The 22,746-nt window shown below is 37.6% G+C and overlaps 1 protein-coding gene across 6 annotated transcripts in view; it reads right to left on the bottom strand.

Annotated features, from left to right (window-relative positions):
• Positions 1–7,696, bottom strand: part of lmo7b (LIM domain 7b) — a 34,549-nt gene extending 26,853 nt beyond the window's left edge. For all 6 annotated transcript variants that reach the window (XM_083522731.1, XM_083522733.1, XM_083522734.1 and 3 more), the window contains exons 1-5: positions 7,499–7,696; positions 6,852–6,950; positions 3,410–3,480; positions 3,245–3,314; positions 2,392–2,498 (exon numbers count right to left, since the gene is read on the bottom strand). In XM_083522731.1, the coding sequence (XP_083378857.1) occupies positions 2,392–2,498; positions 3,245–3,314; positions 3,410–3,480; positions 6,852–6,920 (317 nt within the window). In that variant the 5' untranslated portion in view covers positions 6,921–6,950; positions 7,499–7,696. The remainder of the gene's footprint in view (positions 1–2,391; positions 2,499–3,244; positions 3,315–3,409; positions 3,481–6,851; positions 6,951–7,498) is intronic.
• Between the last annotated feature and the right edge of the window lie 15,050 nt (positions 7,697–22,746).

The following is a 22,746-nucleotide window of genomic DNA, read 5'->3' as shown; positions in this document are numbered from 1 at the left end:
GAAACTGCTCAACACAAAACTGCACAGTTCTGCATTGTCTTTAATGGTTAAAGTGATAGAAAATGTGATTACTGAAAGAATTGCATTCTCTGATTTTTTTTTTTTTTTATATTAATCAAACACATACATAAAGAATGAGTACTAATAACCTTGCATCAATGTGTCTCTTGTACTGACGTCAAGACAAAGCTCTTTTGTTGTACTGAAAATGAGGCAATAAATCACCTGCTAGAAACACACAAATTTACATCTGAGAAAAATTCTCAGAATAAACATTTATAATTAACCTCCACTCTTCTGGGAAGAAGTTCTACTAGATTTTGAAGTGTATTTATTAATATTTGCACTCATTTAGACACAAGGGTGTTAGTAAATCCAGCGTGATGTAGGTGTGCTGAGGAGGCCTGGGGTGCAGTCAGTGTTCCAATTCAAACAAACATGTTCAGTAGGGTTGAGGTCAGAGCTTTATAGCAGGACATCTGCCAAATCGTCCAGATCATGTAACTCATATCTTCATGGAGCTGGCTTCGTGCACAGGGGTATTGCCATGCTGGAACAGGTTTGGATCTCCTTGTTCAAGTGAAAGGAGAATTTATTGCTACCAATTAAAATACATAATATGCAATTGTGCACCTCTAAAAATGTTGTACAAATTTGGGGAAGAACCACATATGGGTGTAAAAGGCAGGTGTCTAAATACTTTTGTCTGTACATTGTATGGTTCCACAAAAAAAAAACAATTAAAGGTCTGAATTTATGAATGGTGAGGGGGAGTGGTGGCTCCAGCGGTTAAGGGTTGCCGATCGGAAGGTCTGGGGTTCAAGCCCCGGTATCGCCAAGCTGCCGCTCTTGGGCCCTTGAGCAAGGCCCTTAACCCTCTATGCTCCAGGGGTCCCTTACGAGGGAAATATCAAGGTCCGTGACGTCAGAGTGACATGTGGCCGCTTTCCCCGGGGCTCACCACCTGCAGGAGGGACTGTAAGGGACGGTGTTGTGAGGATTGGGCAGCAGTCGCCTGCTTAGACTGCTGCCCCTGCGACCCGAATTACGGATAAGCGGGAGAAAATGAATGAATGAATGAAACTTGCACCAGAGTTTTACAGTGTTAAATAAAGTAAAGGGAAAAAAATGCTGGATTCTTCCTTTTGGAGAGTATGACACCTGTTTGAGGTCACCTTAGAGTCTCAAGTAGACACAGACTTCTGCAGTCAAGCCCATTTGTCAGCTGAAAGTGCATCAGTTGACCTGAGCGGTTTAACGACAGGCAGTAGGTCAGAGGCTACAGCAATAACATTCCCTCAGAGCTCTCGTACAAGAAGATTCCAAACACCCCCACCATAGACAGCTTTATAAGAGTCTGTGTTCGTGTTCTGCTTTAACATTTTCAGAGTTGAAAAAGCCACTAATATGATGGTAATGCTAGGCACTATATACAACTACAATAAACTGTATCTTCAGCAGCTCAAGTTAACTTTGTTTCCCAAAAAAATTAAAAATAAAATAATAATAATAATATTATTATTAATGTACATGGCTAATAGTAAAGTAACAGAAAATCTATGCATCAAAATATATCAGTCATCTTACATACAAATTATTATAAAATCACAAGGTAAAACCTTTTCTAAAGCATAAAATCTGAATCATCTTTTGGCTTCTTCCCACTAGGGGTCGCCACAGCGGATCATCTGTCTCCATACTCCCCTGTCCTCTAAATCTGCCTCTTTCAACCCAAATACCTGTACCACATCCATAAACCTCCTCTTTGGTCTTCCTCTTTTTCTCCTTCCTGGCGGCTCCATCCTCAGCATTCTCCTACTGATATACCCCATGTCCCTCCTCTGCACATGTCCAAACCATCTCAATCTCGCCTCCCTCACCTTGTCTCCAAAACGTCAAAGCATAAAATCTGAATAAACTTTCTTTCGGCTTCTCCCGTTAGGGGTCGCCACAGCGGACCATCCGCATTTTTGATTTAGCACACGTTTTTACGCTGGATGTCCTTCCTAACGCAACCCTCCCCATTTATCCGGGCTTGGGACCGGCATAATAGGCGCTAATTATTTATCTAAATAGAAGAAGATTTCAGAAGGGTTTTTTTTGCACCCGAAACAAATCTCTTTTTGCTTTTTCTTTAAAGATTATGTTGATTTACTGTCCACTGATGAATTCTTATATTAAGTCCAAGGTAAAAATGTGTACAAAAGTAGAGGGGTGCCAATACTTTCAGAACCATTATTTACACCTTGTACAAACCAACCAACCAACAAAAAAAATAAAAACATCCAATTTAGATTTTAACCCCCAATAATTATTAGCCAGTGATCAAGATTGACCCTATTTGTGATTGTGTCAAGCCTGAAACCAGTGGAGTGCATTCTGGGTGATTACCTTACGGTCACGCGGGTGGACACGTCCTGCAAGTCTCCGGGATGGAAGAGCTGTGCATCGTTCAGCCCGAGTTTCCCACAGGCCTTTAAGAACACCGTCACATTGTCCTGATGAGTGAAGCGGGTGGTGTGTAAAAGCATGTACAGGAACTGAGTGCTTGAAATGCATTTGTGCAAATAGCAGTGAAATTGGTTCCACAGTGTATTTACGTAATGAGACTGTAGAAGTGATTTACAAATAAAAGAGTCGGACATTTATCCAAACACCCCAATGTCTTTTCCTATTTGACTGGAGATAAACATTTTATCTGCTACCGATGATACATTTGTAGACCTTCGAAATAGCACACAAATTCATGTACATAATTCATTCATACAACTGAGCAGTTGAGGGTTAAGAGCTCAGCAGTAGAACTATGACTCTTCTGATCAGAAGTCTACATCTTAACCACTGAACCATTCCAAATCCTGGAATTCTATTTAAGTACAAAAAGGGGTAGATACAACAAAACAAATACCATAAAAGTAGCAATATAGCAGTTGAGATAATATAAAATTATTTTACATCTGCACATAGTGGAAATTTGTACACTCTTTTGTGCTGAGATTGAGATCATGCAGAAAGTTTCATCACAGGCGCTTGTTATTGTGTTTTACATCGCTAAACAATTTCCAAATCAATTTGGAATTGTTCGAACATGTCATCTAGTGAATCTTTCTTTTAATCCACCTGATGTATAAAGTAGGCAGGCAAATTTGTGAACATATTCGGCACAGAAAAGTCAATCAAATCGTGCATCAAACATAAACTGTCCTTATTACTCTAGAGATAGATCTGATTACATGACACTCACTAATCCAGCGATTGGCGTTGACAGTCTGTTCACTCTCTTGATGATCCCGGGTTTGAGTTTGTTGATCAGGCTGCATAGACACAAACACCACAAGTCAGCATCACTGCTCTACACAAAACAGGAGTAGGTTCGTAAGATTTTTGCCTAGTTACAAAACACACTCACTCGCACAACAAGACCCCATTCTCCAACGCAGATCGAAAGTGACTGCTCCCGAATCTCTTTCTGGTCACTTCCTGCAAAGAAATTATTTCAGCTTGATTAAGTTCAAACAATGCTATTAGACAGAGAAGGAAAGATCCAGACCTTAAATCTGGAATCACAATCGAGAGGTTTTTTTTTTACACCATTATCAACAACCACCACTTTCAGCTAGCCTTAATAAATACTGCATAAATTAAATACAAAAATAGACACTAACAGGTGAACCACAGGATGTTTAGTCACAACCAGTATGGCTTCCTAGAATGAAATTTGTTCATGAGTGTTTTGGAAAGATTTAGGATACACTGCTGGATTTACAAATCATTCCATTACATTGCCATGATGAAAATAAATAAATTAATAATTTTCCAGTTTCTTGATTAAACACATCTGACTCATACTGTGATGCAGCAAAAACATTAGGGGGAAGAAAAAAAACAAAACAAGAGAAGCTACTACATCTACATTCATGGCAATTGGCAGATGCCCTTAACCAGAGTGACGTACAACTGAGCAGTTGAGGGTTAAGGGCCTTGCTCAAGGGCCTAGCAGTGGCAGCTTGATTGTACTGGGATATATACCCATGATTTCATTCCACAGTCAAACACCTAAACTACCACCTTCTCGCTACTACAACTACAACATTTTCCTAAAATACCAGTGACTTAAGTGGAAGAAGTGGCGGGGACCAAAGATCAAACTTTGGTCGAATTGAATTTTGCAAGAATTGTGTGTGTAACAACTGTTTAGGGAAGTCTCTACTTATTAAGGTCTGCTGTGCAACAGAATGGAACACTAAACTACATCCATTATTCACAGATCAAAGATTCAGAGATCTACTTTTACTTTTCCATTCAAAAGCAAAAAAGGGCTTTCACTAAAGTTATATTTAAGCAGGAGGGTATGGATTTTCTCTCAAGTACAGAAATGATGCACTTCGCCGACAGTCAATACCGATATCCAGTCCAAATGTAATTCATTACTGTACTTGAGTAGCTTTTTTTGCGTATCTGTACTTCAATTAAGTATTTTCATTTGGGGAGACTTACTTTAACTTTACTACAAATAGTCAAATAACTTTTTACTCGCATTTCGCATTTTGCGAAATCAGTCGTTTTTTTTTTATTTACGAGGATAAAAACTTAACTGCTCAAAACACACAGCAAACCAACAATCAGGGTGTTTTAAACTTGTTTTGATTGGCACTTGTCATCAACATACAGTTCAGCATCAGGCAAAACTTTTGGGGAATCAATAAATAAAAAATAGAATAAACTCCTCAGTGACTTGCCATAACACTCGTGGCCTTGTTTGTACGATTCATTTGAAGCAGTTGAAAATAAGTTTTTGGGCTGATGCTAATTTTAATACATATCAATCAGTGTTTGAGTCATTAATATCATTCTATTAATAAATCAGTGTGCTGAGAGTAACAGAGTCTTTTCACATATACCGAGTTGATTAAGTGAAGAGTTTTGTAATAGGAACATTATAGTCATAATAAATCATAGTACTTAAGATTAGGGCTGAAATGATTCCTTGAGTAATTACTAAATAAATAAAAAGATAGATTTAGTTGTTTTTAGCCATGTTTATAAATGAAACCCCTGGACAGGTAAACACAGAAGACGCTGCAGAATGAAAAATGGGGGAACGTGGAGAAAACGGCGAGATACGAGGAGAAGATTCAGGCCAAAAAACACGGCAGAAAGTTTCCAAAGTTTGGGATCATTTTTAAAACTAAAACAAAAAAAAAACACTGTACAGAGCGTTTACTGTTTTTAAAGAAATTTGAAATAGATTTTTACATTTTTTTATTTATATATTTGTATTTTGATGTATAGTTGATCTGGCAATTTAATGCAATAAATTCTAAAAAAGGAAACAAATGACCAGTTCAGATCAAAAGACCAGTCATATTTTCCTCTTGTATATTAAGCATTGGTCTTTAATGCAGAAACATCAACTTCTTATCCGAATACTCGATTAATCGACAAACTAATCGGTAGAATACTTAAGAATTACTAAAATAATCGACAGCTGCAGCCCTACTTTGGATACTTAAGTATATTTTTAAAGCAAATACTATGACTTGAGTTAAAAAAGTTTAAAGGGAGCACATTTACTGGATTAATATTTTATCTAGAGTATCGCTACTTTAACTTAACTACATGGTTTGTGCAGTTTGTCCACCACTGAATCAGCATTTGTTTTTGTTTTTCCTGTGGATAGAAAAACGTTGCCAATTTATAACATTTTCCCCAAATCTCCAGCTGTGTAATCAGAATTATGAGTGCTCAATTAAAGGAGGAAAAACTATGGCATGAGAAAAATGCTGACACAAAGGGGTCAGTTGTGTATTTGACCTTCACCAGTTTACACAAGAGAATCTGAAAGTACATCATCAAAAGCTCATTAAAGATCCAAATAGCAATCAGGCTTCTTAGTAACAGTCTAAAAACCAGGAAATCTAACAGAGCAAGGATTATACCTACTGCCTTGTGAAAACCTCTGGGGCATTAGTGAACACACAGGAATTAGGTTCCTACTGAGGGCTTTTGTGTTTGTCCAGTGTATTGTCTAACCCATGCGCTTTCTCATCAGCTTGCTGGTGTGGCTGGAATGTTGCTCGGACAATACCATACAAGGCAGACCATACACAGCTCAGACAGAGCAAAAAGGCCAGAACAAAGGTAGCAAATAAAATAAATAAAAATCATATATAAGCATCATTTTAGAGAGAAATAAAAACCCCTGTAACTGCACTCTGAAAAATAAAAATGCTGGTCAGTCAGATGGACACAGCTTCATGTTCTTGTGGATTATAATCCAATCTATAAAGTGGCAGAAAGGCAGGCAAGCAGACGCTTGAAAAGAACGCTAAAAGAATTAAAAAGGAAGCAGTGCTGTGTCTAAACAGGAAATGACTTGTCACCATGGCAACACTGCACCACAGCCTGAACCGCTGGTGTCCGTTTGAAAATCGACCTGAAACAAGCCCAAGAAGTGCAGGCATTGAGAATTAAAAAGACATGCATTGATGTTCTTACTCTCAGGGAATCGAAAGTACACACATTTCTACTCAGCAACACTTAAAAAAAAATAAATAAATAAAAATAAAAAAGAATCAGCGGGTACTGACTCAACAACATGCTCCAATCTCTCAAATATGGCACACGATACTAAGGGTCTGCCTGGGTGGAGCTCCTAAGCAGGTTCTCCACATATCCCTGGGTTTCCTCATTGGCTTCCAATACTGGAAGGGGGTGGACTGGATTAAGTACCTCTCCCTTTAAGTAATAAGTGTGTGTCCTGTGAAGGACTGGCATCCTGCTGTAAACTTCAGCAAAACCTTGTGAGTGATGATTGAAGGAAGGTCCTTTTGATGGAAGATAAAACTCACCTCCACCCATCGTTGGGCCTCGACGAAAGCCACCTCGCATCCAACCGCAGGCTGCTCTCTCCACTCCATCTCCAGGAACTCCAAACCAACCTGGAACAGCTGCACAAATACATTGGGTGTTCATCATCACCAGATTAGCCTGACTATTAGCATTATTGAATGTTTTGTTAGTGTATGAGCTGTTTGTGAATATTTAACAATAAATACATACAAACAAATCTTAATACATAGCTCAAGGCCACAATACTGGGATTGTGGTGTGTCACGTGATCCCCATGTTTCAATAACCCTATGGCGTGTTACAACGTGTTACATTATTACTGCAAAGGGATAGTGTTTGCTTTAGTTACACGAGTTGTATGGGGTTCTTTGTTGTTTATTTATCAATTATGTTTAATTTGAGCGAAATTGTATATCATTTTGTGATTGTAAATAAATACGCTTTACTTTATTCTTAGTTTGATGCAGAAATCCGAATATTCGTAGTTTAAACTCAAATAAAAGTTAAAGTTAACATTAGACATGGTTTGAAAACACGTTGCAAATTTGTTTTACATTTATTTTTATTTTATTTTAGATCTCACTTCCACGCCCTGTGCGGAAACAAACCGCTTCCCGTGTTTGTAATTTTCTTTTCTTGTCCTCACCTGTTCTAAATCCCCAATATGCAAAGATGCAGTCTTTATTTATTTTTTTAATTTTGGGCTTGTCCGGTATTAATCCTGATCTCCTCACGCCACCTTTGCCTTCATATGTCCCGAAAATCCACGCAAATTTCCGTGCTGAAAGTACAAGCAGCTGAAGAAGACTGCAGACTTCCCTTCACACTTTAAACACAGTGATGAGAAAATAAACCACGCCCACATGTTGCGAGTGCAGTCCAAAGCCACGCCCCTTCTTTTAGATCTACTTAAACCTCGCCTCCACTCATCAAACCAGTCGATGCCACGCCTTTTCCATATAAATGAAGGCTTTAATTGCCTTGCGCTGCTCTAATTTTCCACAAGATGGCGCCAGATTTACAATTTTAATCAACAAATCTATAGGACACACTTGTATACATTTTCCAGAGGCATGATTTTTACCCTGCATTAAATCTGGATAAATTTTTCTGCCAGTATATAAGGTGTATTTACAAAATGTAAATTACTGTAAATTACTGTTTATAGTAATAGCCATATATTTTGTTACAGCACATATCCTTCTGTAAATTTCAGTTCATAGTATATACACATCTGTAAATTACTCCTATATTACCATTTGATTTAATTTATTTAACTCATGTAAATACTGTATATCCTGCACTTGCTGCTATTGCACTCTGGTTAGATCTAAACTGCATTTCGTTGCCTTGTACTTGTACATGTGTAATGACAATAAAGCTGAATTTAATCTAATCTAATCTGTCAATGTTAATGCACCTGATGTAAATGCACCTTTGTAAATAGTGCAATGAAAATGCACCATTTAACCTTTATTTAAATGTTTTTTTTTATATCTTATTTACCTATTGTCTTGTTTCTGGGAGATGGAAGACAGAGGAATCTTATGAAAATCTGCACTGACACAGAAAAAACGTGATGCTTCACACAAACAGAAACCGGAGCTCAAACTCGAACCAGGGACCCTTGAGCTGTGTGGTGGGAACCCTGGGTTGTATTTAAGATGCCACTCAACACTGATTATACAGTTACATGGTATCAGATTAGCATTAATCAAGTTGCTCCCTCACTTTCAACTCCATTAGTTTACACCTCAGTTGGGAAGTCATTTCAATCTTGCACTTGTGATAGTTATATTTTGTAAAATGCCAGGCTATAATGGGCTGGATTGTTGGAAACTAGGAAGGTACAAGTGGCATTAATGTCTGCGCTGAACAGTAACTCTTGTTCTGTTGATTTTTTTAGTCCATTGTGATGCTTATCCATAGAAAAATCTAGGTTAAAATAGAGGTTGAGGAATTTATCCACTGATTTGTTCAGCCATATTTTGAAATTATGTACATTTTAATTTTAAATAACATAAAAAGGCATAAATAAAAACCTAAGTGCTGTTCATATCTGGTTTTATGTCAATCACCTCCAAAAAAAAAAAAAAAAAAACTGTAGTCACAGACTGTAGTCATCGTTGAGATTTATACACAGTCTGCTCCTACTGAACATCCTTTCCACACACTCAGTGCTGTCTGCCGTTATTGTAAACAATTTTACAATAGAATTATTATCCCCTACAATAGAATTATAATCACCTAGTAGACGACTGGTTCCCTTTCGAGCCAGGTTACTCTTAAAGTTTTCCTTCTCATGGCATCTCAGGCAGTTTTATCTGCTTTTGTGAAAATATAATATAGGATAAAATCCTGAAGCCACCATTTTTAACAGTCTATCAAACACCTGATGATGAATTAGTCAGTCTTTTTCACGTACACATGTAAATCTTTTGTATTATTCAAATGCTGTACCCAGCCTTTCTTTTTGGATGCTGGTCATTTTAAAATTCTCTTTTGAGTTCTTGATGTGATTCAGTAAACCTCTTTTCTGTCTTTGATACTGTTGGTACAGTCCTGAAAAATTCGGGCCACAAACTCACAGCAGTTTACCACCAGCAGTATACACAGTGAATTAATCGGTGTCCAGTCACTTATGATGTGTTTTTCCTGTTTCCCAGGGATCAGTTTGTGGTCTGATTCTCTTTTCATAAATTTACAGGTCATTTGTTCACAACATTAATACCCATTTGAAGATTTCAATGATAATTATGTATAACATAAGGATATTTAAGCCCAATGTTGATATACATCAAACATCTCAGCTTCTTTAGTGTAAATGTGTTAATTCCCACTGTCATTCAACAATTTTTTTATTTAAAAATTTTTTTTTATATAGTTTAATGATATAAAACATCATCAACTAATCTGCTCTTGTCCTTAGTCTGTTGTCTAAAAGATAGATAGATAGATAGATAGATAGATAGATAGATAGATAGATAGATAGATAGATAGATAGATAGATAGATAGATAGATAGATAGATAGATAGATAGATAGATAGATAGATAGATAGATAGATAGATAGATAGATAGATAGATAGATCCCACCCTCCAAAATCTAGTGGGACATCTGCTCAAACTTTTGCCCATATAGTGAATATTACTTTATTCATCCCAAAGTGATATTCTCTTATTACAGCAGCACAGAGTTAAAAGTATACTAAGGGTAATTTTAGATTATAAAAAAAACATAAGAAAAATAAAGATAGAGAGAAAATGATGGCTACAGTGTCGGGGTGTGATGTGGAAAAGCAATAGGGTGTAAATGCTGGTAATAGAGCAGACAAGATAACTACAATTGTCAGTCTATTAATCTATTTTATATCAATTAATATCGCTGTCAGTCACTGAAAATGGTTGTAATATAACTTTTTCCACAATGTTGCATGTTGTTTTGACACAATACCTTATGTAGACATCTAATATTAAATGTATTTGTTTATCCATTCCAATGGCAAAATATTCTCTCCTATATTTGCAGTGAACTCACATGCACAATCTAATACCAAACCTCTAATTCGGCCTGAGATCCGTTTTCGTCAGGTGAAGCACGAACAGGAAGCGCTTCACCCAGCGACAGGAAGTTCTGTAACCAGAGCTGGAGCAACATGCAAGACTGTCTGCCCACTGGTTTCCTGTGTGACTAGCCTGCTGTCTGATAATCGTTCAAGTCTTACACATACACGTACACACGCACACACACACACACACACACACACACACACATATACACACCCAAACACAGACATACACAGAAAAACACACAATAAAGTATAACACTGATCTATTTTCAGATTACTATGTATAATCCAGGTCTTCACCTCAGTTGCATGTGACTGATTTGTGAGCAACAGCATTCATGGTTAAAGTAAAAAAGCCTGGATCAATATATATTTATACATAAATATACTTTTAATCTAAAACCTACTTGATGAACCAAAAAATGTGAAACAAATAACATCGTGCCAAAAAGAGGATGATGCTTTTAAATCTCAGGCTTTTAAAATTCTAATTTAAAAGCATCATATATATATATATATATATATATATATATATATATATATATATATATATATATATATATATATATATATATATATATATATATATACACATTGAAAAAAAAAACCCTCAATGGCTATATAAAGGTATTTCAAATGAGGTCAGGTTGAATTAAATGCAGTCTTTTTTTTTTCGTTTATTTTGTTCCGCACCACAGCCTTGCTCTGAGCTTTGAGCTTTTCAGATACGTCTTACCGCAAAAAAATAAACATCCATCTGTCTATCTCTCTCTCACTCACTCTCTCACTCAATCTCTCACTCTCAGTCTCGCTCCCCTCTCAGGTTTGCTGTCATCTCGTTAGACAGAAGAGAAAGACCTGGCCTTTTTTCTTTAATCGGTGTAACATGCACCTTACTCGCCCTTGGTAGCAAAAAATAAGGGTTGAAGTGGGAAAATGTCCACGCTTCATTTGTATTCAGGTATGTTCAGGGACCGCCAGTGTCAGAGGTTTAGATCATACATAAGTAGTCTTCCTCATGTAGGGCCTTTCTTCACATAAAGTCTGTCCTTAATAACTACACTGAAATATTTGGACATTTTTTCCCCTAGGTAACGTAACACCAGTTAGCCAAGCACTTCATGAGAGCTAATCATTTTTTTTCTGTCTGCCTCCATTAAAACTCCAGACATTAAAGATTCCAAGGTCTGTAATGTTACATTTTAATTAAGCCATAAAATACCATAAAAACACTTTTATTTGCAATATTGGCATAAATAGGTACCTTAGTAACTACAGGCTTTTGTTTAGCTGAAATCATATAGTCACAGATGTAAAATCTATGTATAAACAATGTGTAACTTACACTCAAATATGCTAAGTTTATAATGATGTTGCAAGCTAAACATAAACAGACGGGGCCATAAATTGTGCTCCTAAATACAGCTAACTATTTAGTATTACTGCACTGGGTAACTTTCGATTATGTTAGCTAAACATAATAACTAGCTAGTTCAAAGTAGTATGGCTGGAGGATGTTAGCTAAACATTAGCTAAGCACCTGTTGTTAGAAAATTAAAGCGTTAAATTAAGGAATTGATTACCCTCAGTGGCTGGTATTGCTAGTAAGGTGTATGTTAGCCATACATATAAAGTATTAAATTGATACGTGCCCAGTATGACACTGAGAAGGAAAAACTTAAGTATGCTAGTTAAACTTAAATAGCTAGCTAGCCTATAGTGCTATAAAAATATATAAAGTATATTACACTAGCTGTTGGCATAGGGTTACATTAGCCAATGTTAATAGGTTATAAGAAAATGAATAATAATAAAAAGGAAAAGAGAATAAATGCAGCTAACTGGCTGCTACGGAGAGACTGAAATTTGAGTATGTTAGCTAGCAAGCTAATAACAGCATTAGGGTTTTAAAGCCAGAAGATATCATTCACAACATCATATTCTGAATCTAAAACTCAAGATGTTCAATATAAACAGCTAAATAGCTAAATGGTACTTTTACCAAGTTTTCTAGTTTGTTTGTTTTCTAAATAACAGAAACACAAACACTAATAATAAAATATTATCCTCCCAGGATGCTTAGAGGGGTTCTAGCTCCATAATGGGATTCTACTGAGAGAACTAGAAGCTCCATGGTTAAGGAGCTGGGTTATAGGTCAGGGGTTCAAGCTTCACCACTGCCAAGCTGACACTGTTGGGCTCCTGAGCAAGAAACCTAACCCGCTCTGCTCTGGGGGGGCACTGTATCATGGCTGATCCTGTGCTTTGACCCCTACTTCCTAATAGGCTGGGATATGTGAAGAAAAATGTGTTCTTCTTTCTTTTGGTGAGGTATATTCTCTGTTCTGCATAGAACTGTTATTCAGTTCTGGTTCTTTTTATGTTAAATTGTAACCTATAAGGTATAAGTGATTTAAACGAAGGTCATGTGGTGGCAGGGACTGAAAATAACAAATGGATGGATTAAATGAGTGAGCAATTTAAGGTTTGATGTATCGATTCATGCTGTTATAGTGCTTCAGAAGACAAAAGCAGTCCTCGCATTTTTTGTTTTACAAAAGGGTAAAGTGACAAAATGAATATCGATCTCTCCTAACAGATCAACACGCCCATGAGTTCTGTGAACTTGCGTCACAAGCATTCGATGAGTAAACAATGAATCCTGTGCCGACTGCGTTCATAATAAACATCTCGTTTCTGTGGCACGACCACAGCGCACTGTGGTTTTGCAGGAGCTGTAGCTCTTCACATCGTTTCCATCACTGTTTATCATTTCTCCTTCATGCATGCATCTTTTCGCATGAATTTGATCGTGACTTCAGTTGTAGGCCACTTGAAGTTCTGCATATGTAACTGCCACAGCAAAGGCCTTAGGCAGTGTGTGTGTGTGTGTGTGTGTGTGTGTGTGTGTGTGTGTGTGTGTGTGTGGTGTCCCTGGCTATATTCTGGTGGTCTGTTTCACCTGGGGCTGGCCAGCTGTTGAGTGTGTAACACTGTAGCTTTGTCCTAACCTTGTACCATGGAATGACAGGGGGTGGGAGGGGGTTTCGGAACATTAGGGGTCCTAACCAGCCATGTTAGTGTAGCATAGGGCATATTCTGGTCTCTTTAACCTGCGCACACACACACACACACACACACACACACACACACACACACACACACACACACACACACACACACACACACACTAAACACCATTAACGCACCCTGTAACCAGACCCAACCTAAAATGTGGCATAACCTATTCCGAGAAATATGTGATGACAAGCACATAAAACTGCATGATTCAAAGTTGGTCAATTTTAGAAGCATTGTTTTTTTTTTTTTTTTCTTGTGTATTGTAAATCATAAACAATTGTTACAAGCAGTTATTTAGAAGCTGTTCCAAATGCTCTTTTCTAAATTAGCTGAACAGCTAACGACATCTGTGTCACTTTTGTGAACAATAATTTCTCATTTTTTCGTTCTTGTGTTTTACTCGAAAGGACCTTAGCAGACAGACAGACAGACAGACAGACAGGCAGACAGGCTGAATGGATTGGGATACAGAAGCAGAATACACCCTAGATGAGATGCCAAATATATAGGATATATATATATGACCCACACGGTCATTGGGAGAACAGGCAAAACTCCACACAGACAGTCCCCGGAGATTAAGCTCAGTCAGGGAGATGTGATGCAGCACAGCTCCCAAATGCACCACACATACACTGATCTCACCTACATCAGTAACTGACTTTACTAACACATTTATTGTTGAATTAACTCAAAACAAATACACTCCAAAATCTAATGGAACATCTTTCCAGAAGAGTAAATGGGGACTAAATGAGGAATGGGATGTTCAAAGAGTACATACCAATCTTATGGTATGAACATTTGGTCCATATAGTGTATATGAAAAAGGCCAGCGTATAGGAGTAATGTAGCATAAAATATGTACACTATATAGAAGTATGTTCCAAAGATGGGAAGTAATGAAGTACTTCCACTATTTTTCTGGTATCAGTACTTTTTCCACTATTTACTTTTTACTTTCTCTCTACATTTTCCACATGAATATCTGTACTTTCTCCTTTTTACATTTTTAAACCAGGCTCGTGACTTTAGTTTTAATCTATTTAATGGCATGATCAGAATTTGTACTTTTCATTGTGCTCCATTTTCAGCCCATTAAAGTATTTCTTGTTATTGCGCAGCTTTTTCATCTACCACTGGTGTATAATTTCCTTTCTATCACGCACCGCAAACGTAGGCTAGTTTATAAAGCAAACAACAACAACAAAAGGCAGAAGGCAACAAAAAGTATGGGATGAGACAGAGAGACTCAGCGATGTAAACATGTCTAAGAACAGACACATTCCTGATCACCTGATCATTATCTTTTCTCTGCTTGTGTTCTATATGGTGGTTGTTCAGCCTGGATACATTCAATAGGTAAAAATAAAAATTTGTATTAAGATAGTAATATGATGTGAGTCCCAGATACCAGCATGACACTAAAACAGGTAGTAGTAATGAATACGTTTTACTTAAATACACATCAGATCCCAAACTTCTTTACTTCAATCTGAATGAAAAAGTGCAGTCAGTACTTAAACTTTTACCAGAGTATTTTAAAACATGAGTATCTGTATTTGAGTGAAGGATGTGTGTATTTTTGCCATCTCTGGTATGTTCTTGTTATCCATTGGTTTTACAGTAATTAGAAAATTAATGTAATATTGCAGAAATGAAGCATGGTGGTGAGTGTGTGCCGGAATGTGTCGGAATGTGAAGTTTGTGGTGTGAACGAACTTGTGATTTCTAGCCATTAAAAAAACAAACAACAGCAAAAAAAAAAAAAAAACCTTCAGCAAGCTTCACTTCTGAACAGAACCACTCTGAGACAGTGCCGAGTGCCTGCCAGGAACATCAGGCCTTGCCAAGCCCTCCCTCCTCTCCCCCAGATCACACTCATACTTCCAGCCAACCTTTTATTTATCACTCTTCCTCCTCCTTTTAACACTCCGGCTCCTCTATCGGTTCTGTCGCACAGACGGCTTGTCTAGTCTGGCCTCTTCTTTTCTTCTCCGTTCCTCTTTCCTCGCTCTCTCTTTATAATCGAACGCTCAATAATGTCTCAGCACTACATATATTATCAGTGCATGTGTTATGTTTTTTCACAAGATGCTTCCGGTATGCTTACTCCCTGTCATCCCTGCTGATGGGCATTTCAGCCTACAACCATCTGGCTCTCCTGAATGAGTGTGTGTATGTGTGTGTGGTACAGTATTACTTATCATTTAAACATTTTGTATAAATGATCATTTTGATATCGTCATTGGACCTACATGATCACACAGTTTTACCTCTGCTTTTTTCACGTGCTTCCAATCTGAAAGAACAAGGTTGTAAAATGCACAATTTTTCCTCTGAATCATGACATGTTTCTCTCTCCGGCTTTTTTTTTCCACAGGCTAGTCAACACCCCCCCAACCCACCCTTTTGCTCCACCACATGTTCTCATCGTCCGAGTATTCAACCCCGCCACAGATCAGGGCTGTCTCCCATTTTCCTGCTGTGTGCTGGGGGCTGCAAGGGGGCTGAAACAGACCCCAAACGACGTGGCAGTTCTTGTGTGTTTGCTGTCCACACACACACACACACATACACACACATGCCCCACGGCAAAAGTCAAATAAAAATCTGATGGGGATTCAGGGTGGGAAGCATTTCCAATAAATGAGGTCTGGCCACTTTCTGGAGCGAATTAGCAGAGGATGCTGGAAATCCTTCATCAATGGCTGACTCGGTTAGGGGAGGAATTTCTCAACTACCAAACGTTCAATTTCAAAACCCATAATCAAGTACACACACATATATGCATGCTCACAGAGTGTGTCAGCAAAAATCTGAGCATTGTTGATTGTGAAGCACAACAGCAAAGAGAAAAAAATGAAATGGACGACACTGCAAATGAGGAAATGCTGTATTTCATATACACACGTTCATTTATATATACACTCCGTGACCCCCTGCAGACTCTCTCTCTCTCTCTCTCTCTCTCTCTCTCTCTCTCTCTGTGTGTGTGTGTGTGTGTGTGTGTGTGTTGGGGTGGGTGGGGGGGGGGGGGCCGGGGGTTTGATCTCCAAGAGCAGTTTGGCAGGAATACGCTTTACTCAATGCCAGGGGAGTAGCGCAACTGAGAAAAAATGCGTTATCTGAGAATTCAGAAAAAAACAAAAAAGTCCAAATAACGTCTGGAGTTTTAAACAATTTGTCTGAATCACTCAGTTCTCGTGCCTTGATAGCCTGCATATTATTTTTATTTTCTTCGTACACCATGGGCCACTGAACAAATATTGATTTATTCTGGTTGAGGTTAGGTGCCTATCGATTCGCACCGAGTTATAACGATTTACTTACATGATAACGGTGGATGCTGGGAAATGTGTAAAATAGTGCTGTGATCAAATCGTAATCACTTAAAAGATTCAGAAAATCGTTCCATTATAGAAAACGTCCTTGGGAAATCACTTATCCTGATCTGTATCCAATTATGAAGGCAGTATATGTGTGTGTGGGGAGGGGGGGGGACTTCATTCCAAAACACAAACGTCTCGATTAGATCAACCCTTGCGGTGCTTGTCCGGTGAGATTTCAACAATCCTAACACTCTTGGAATATAGTTAACAAAAAAATAAATCCATCTTCCCTATGTGTTCATATGAGTATGCTGAATCTCACACGGTTTACACGCTTATTTACAGACATGCTCAGGACCGCAGTGATGAGATGCAGATCTCAGGACAAAATTCATCCCATGTGCAAAAAAAGCTACCTTCAGTAAGAGTGGGTGGACTTTCTGCACTAGTGACTGCTGTATAGATGGCTGTGGCTGTCCTTTCTTTAGTGGTGAAAGTGGAGTTATAATGCACAACATGGCCAAAAGTATGTGGACACCTATTAGGGATGTGCATCTCCATAACTGAGGCTGATGTGCAACTTAATGCATAGCCAATGATACGATACATTAAATATACATATGAAGCAGCTACTGATGCGACGCGAAACGATTCACCTCTATTACGATACAGTGTGATCCGAGTTCAAATCAATTCTACACAATGCGATTCAATGCAATATGATGCAATGAAGGAAATATGATGCTATGCAATTCAATATGGTACAGAGAGTTCACTTTTATTTCTTTGGTTCAGACAGACAGCAAATCATAAATTTTCTGAAGTGCCTTTTGACTTCTAACACATGGCCCTTTAACTACCAGGTCTTTGTACTGCAAAAGAAAAAAGAAAAAAGACTGAATAAAAACAGACGTTCTTTTCCTGTTCTGTCTCTGGGAAGATGCAGCTCTACCTCTGCCATGTTAATGTTGTGTTGTGAAACATCATATGAGTCCACAGCGAATTAAACACTGCATCTCATCTCTCTCTCTACACTCTCATAACTCCCGCACAGACTGTTCTTTCGCGTGATTTCAAATTGCACTGTTCTCACGGTATTATCTGCAGATCTTATTTTAAGTTGTAGTACATCATTTATATCCTTAAATTTTACTCCCTTCATATAAATAAATCATTTTATACCAATGCAAATTTGTTACAAATGATGCATCACGATACAAATGCCAACTTGTTTCAATGCATCACATTGTTAACTTTCATGCGCTGATGCGAATCGGTGAAACTTATCGTCCCTATTACTTATATATGGTCTTTCCCTTGACAGTTGCAGAGAATGTCATGTAACATGAAACAAATAACAAAAATATACCAAACATTTGAAAAACTATTAAATTAAAATCAGGCAAACAAATGGCAAAGCTGTGGAACACATGCATAACACCAACCAGAACTTAAATAAGGTGCTGAACCATTTATAAATATACACAGGTGAGGCTGATAAGTGACATTTGATTTCATGTGATAAACCGGGGTTTGATAGGTACTATAGTCAGCGACAGTTTTGGTATAATCCTGACAATGTCTTTTTATGTAGCTTTACAATTTCCCTTCACAGGAACTCAAAGGCCCATGCACTGATTGAGCACAACTAGGATGAATTGGTGCGTTAAAGTTTTATTGAAAGAACTTAAGTGTCTTTTATAGAGTCCTAACCTCAACCCCACTGGGATGAACCCAATATTATTGCTTGACCCCACTAATTAATACTCTTGCGACTGAAAAAAACAAACAAACTTTACTTAACAATCTAGTGGAAAGCCTACCCAGAAGAGTTAAGCTTATAAAAAATACAAAGGGAGACAAAATCTGGAATGAGAAGATCAACATGGAGATAAAGGTGTGGTGGACAGGTTCTCACAATTAGATATCTATATGGTGTATCTCATCATATTGGCTATATTTGTTACCCATACATATACAAGCATCTTTATGCAGATTCAGTTGTTGTACAGTTAAAGGAATGAAAAAAGACAAAAACAGAAAAAAAATGTCAGCTACAACATCAAAAATAGACAGAAGAAGTTACATCCAAAAGAAACCCCTAGAAGAAATCCATCCAACATGAAGCCCCGTTATACAAGCAGGACCTAGTGCCGCAAAGAAAAAATCTAAAAAATCAACCAACAACCACATCCACCACTTATGCATACATTGCTCCAGGAGACAAAAAAGCTAGCTGTGGAAATTGCTCTGGCAACATTGTCATTCAACCAATCTTAAAACATACGATATTTTACAATTTGTCTGCTACATTTAGGGCATTTTCAACCACATTGTGTGAACTGTACATCAGAATTTAACAGAAGTCCTTATTTTACTTATAAGACCCATAATAGTTACTGAATAATGTGGATTCCTTCTATTGCAGATCAAGCATGGAGCATTATATTTCTCTCACTTGTCTCTGTCGTTAGTGGGTGAGGGATAAAGGGAATAAGAGAAGGAGAGAAATGTGGCATGGGGGAGGTTGGAAGGTGTTCAGGAGTGTGATTATGAGGTTGCCGTGGCAGCAGGTCTATCCTCCACACTACATAGAGATAGATAGAAAGAGCATGCATGCAAAAGAAAGGGATAGAGAGAGAGGGAGAAAGTGAAAGGGAGAGGAAGAGACTTCAACCCACTTCCAACAGGTGTTGTGGTTCAACAGATTCCTAATATATACTGTGGTTACGAATAAGTTACTACAACCCCAGATCCTCGTGAGGATCAGAGCACAAAGGCGAATCCCTTCTGCCAAGATATCTGTATGAAGGTGAATTTGGATTTATATCTTTCAATATTTTTAGACCCTTTTACACAAAGGACAAATACTAAATGAGCATCTATTCACTACATACACTCGCCATGCACTGTAAGGCATATAATAACGGCGTAATATGAAGCGCTTAAATAAATAAATGACTATCTGGAAGTTGAGTTATGTCAACTGGACTTCAAAAAGTCTCAGAAGACTGAAGAAGCTGCTCGGATGAGCAGGGAAATGTTTCGATCTAACCAGACAGAAGTTCTTTGGACTCAATTTCCAAAAACCACTCCTGGATAACGTATAATCTTCATAGACTAAATAAAAGACGTAAGCAATTATTTAAATTATTCAATACACAAACTATTAAGACATATTTTGTTTATCATGGGATACAAAAAAACATTTAGCCAGGAAGTTGGGAAAACGATTAAACAGGTATAATGTGGAAAATGTCATTCTCATAGTCTTTAGTGGTGGAGTATGTGTGTGGTGTTGGGACATATCTTTAAAGTTTTATGCATCACACACCCACAATCTCACACACACACACACACACACACACACACACACACACACACACACACACAGACACACACACACACTGACACACACACACACACACACACACACACACACACACACACAAACACAGAAAAGATGACAGAAAAACTGGTAAAAGCTGAGGAGATTTGCTCTTCGGAAACAAATCAGCAGGTGGCTATGATCATCACTACCACTTGACACTGATATACATCCAGAATAGCCTCAGGTTTCACACACACACACACACACACACACACACACACACACACACACACACACACAAACACATAATGTTTTCCCCATCATTACTGCTACATCTGGGAGTTAAGGGCAGGTGTTAGAGCAGTCACGCATGCGCTAGCCCCAGGCTTTACATTAGCATCACACTCCACTAGCTCTACTAGCAACATAGCTACAGTTGCAGTCATTCATAGCATAATTTTTTTCACTTTGAAGTTTTTCCTTTCCAGTGTCTTTTCTCAACCAACATCAGTATATCTGGATATAAATGGATATTTAGCTTAAGCTTAACTTAAAATATGGCTCATAGATACATAGAGCTTTAGTGTCGCTCTAAATCTTATACTATCACATGTGAATGCTAAGAAAGTACTGTAATCCGTTTAGTGCGATTGAGAAAAGCTCTAGTTTGCTGGTCTTACTTTAAGTCATCATTATAAATTTTTCTTGTCAGGATGCCCATCTCAGTGCATTTCGCATTAATATTTGTAAATATCAGTATCAGTAAATGCAGTGCCTGTCAAAAATTGTAAACACATTTTTTTTTAAACTTGCATGTTGATTTCTCTCTATGCTAAAAACTTGCTAACAAGCAGAAACACACAAGAATTGGGCAAACAAATTTCTGTGGACAGATGAGTTCAAATTGGACATTGTTGGCTCTAACAAAAGTACGACAACATGAGAGATGTTATCAGACTGCCTCACCTCCATATTATAACATGGAGGTGGAAGCTTAATGCTTTGGAGTTGTTTTGCCTCAAAGCACATGTCCAAGCTCTGTAAGCGTTATTTAACAAGCAATCATCAAATAGTCGTCTGTTATCTATCATGTAATAGGCTGCCCAGTCATCACACCTAAATCCCATTGAACTGCTCTGGTTCAACTGGATCACAAGGTCAGAAAGAAATCTCCAACTAGTAAAGAACACCTTTGGTACTTTTTATAAGAGACAAGGCAAAGTTTTTCAGCTGAATTTTTGGAGCAGCTACAGTAACTGTTCGAATACCAAGAGTGTGTAAAGATGTTATTCATGCTAAAGGAGGATTCTTTGTTTAACATCTGCACATTTAAATATCTGTTTGGTCAAAGTAAATCTTCATACCATTTAATTGCCTAGTCTTTTGCATGGAAACAAAAGGAACATGCATGTGTCTCTCAAAAACCATAAAAGACAAGGTGTTTCCAAACTTTTGACAGGCTCTGTAAAACAGAATTGATTTAATAGCATTCATGTCCATGTCTTTTTTTTTTTTTAGATGTTTTAAAGCTAGCAGGCAAGAAAGACAAATAATTTACCTTGAAAAAGGTTTTAGCTAGCTAGGAAGATTACAAATTAGCTAGCTAATTAGAAAGATAATGTGTTTGTTTTTAATTCAGGTGGATAACATGAGATAGCTAGTGATGTTAGCCTTCAATCTACCTAACAGACAAGGTAGATTAGCTAATAGAAGATATCATGTTAGTTTGGTTGTCAGACATATCATTTTAGTTAGCAGATATATTAGATATCCAATTATGCATATAACATATTAGCAAGCAAGCTAGGCAGCCAGCTAGATATTTGAAATAGCGAAATAGAAAGATAATTTTAGCTATGTTTGATTCTTAGTTGTTATCTGCTTGTGATGGGAGCACGAACTACTGATTTGTCAACCACTGTTTTCACAATTTGTAGACAAAATATGAAATATTAATGCAGATGTAAATCATATTTTAGCAATCATATTTTAGAAGCTTTGACAGCATCTTATTTCAATCTTACTTAATCATACATGATTACTTCTATGCATTGACACACTTATTTACAATCTTTATTTTATTGCTAGCTACACAGCTTAGCCTCTGCAGGTAATACCAGTACTGATACTTTTTTCAGGATAATTATATTGTGCATTCTGAATTAAAAAATATCGACAAGCTGATTGTTTGAGCTCCCATTTGAATGAACATGATTTAAAAAGTCAATTTGTGTAACCTTTTTACATTCTCGTAGTGACTGTACACCTGAGAGATGAACGCAATAACCCTGAGAAAAAAAAGAGCTAAATGTCTTTATGTATTCAGATGACCTCAAACAAATTTTGTCTCACATTTCATATTTCCCTCATTTGACTGACACCTGTATCAACTTGCTCTCAAATTATATTATTAAGATTAGGTAGATGGCCGACCTTTGAGGTAGTTCCTAAGGTCGGCCATCTGAGCTACTGGGCAAACTCTGGAATCCAAGACAATAAATATACATTTCAGACTTTTCCACACATTCCCAATGTTATCACAGAGCATGGGAATACGCAAGCTATAGGAAATTCAATCAGAG

This window comes from Silurus aristotelis, assembly GCF_946808225.1.
Source record: "Silurus aristotelis genome assembly, chromosome: 20".
In the NCBI taxonomy this organism is placed as follows: Eukaryota; Metazoa; Chordata; class Actinopteri; order Siluriformes; family Siluridae; genus Silurus; species Silurus aristotelis.
Note: the sequence above shows the minus strand (reverse complement) of the source record. Positions and strands in the feature narration are given on the sequence as shown.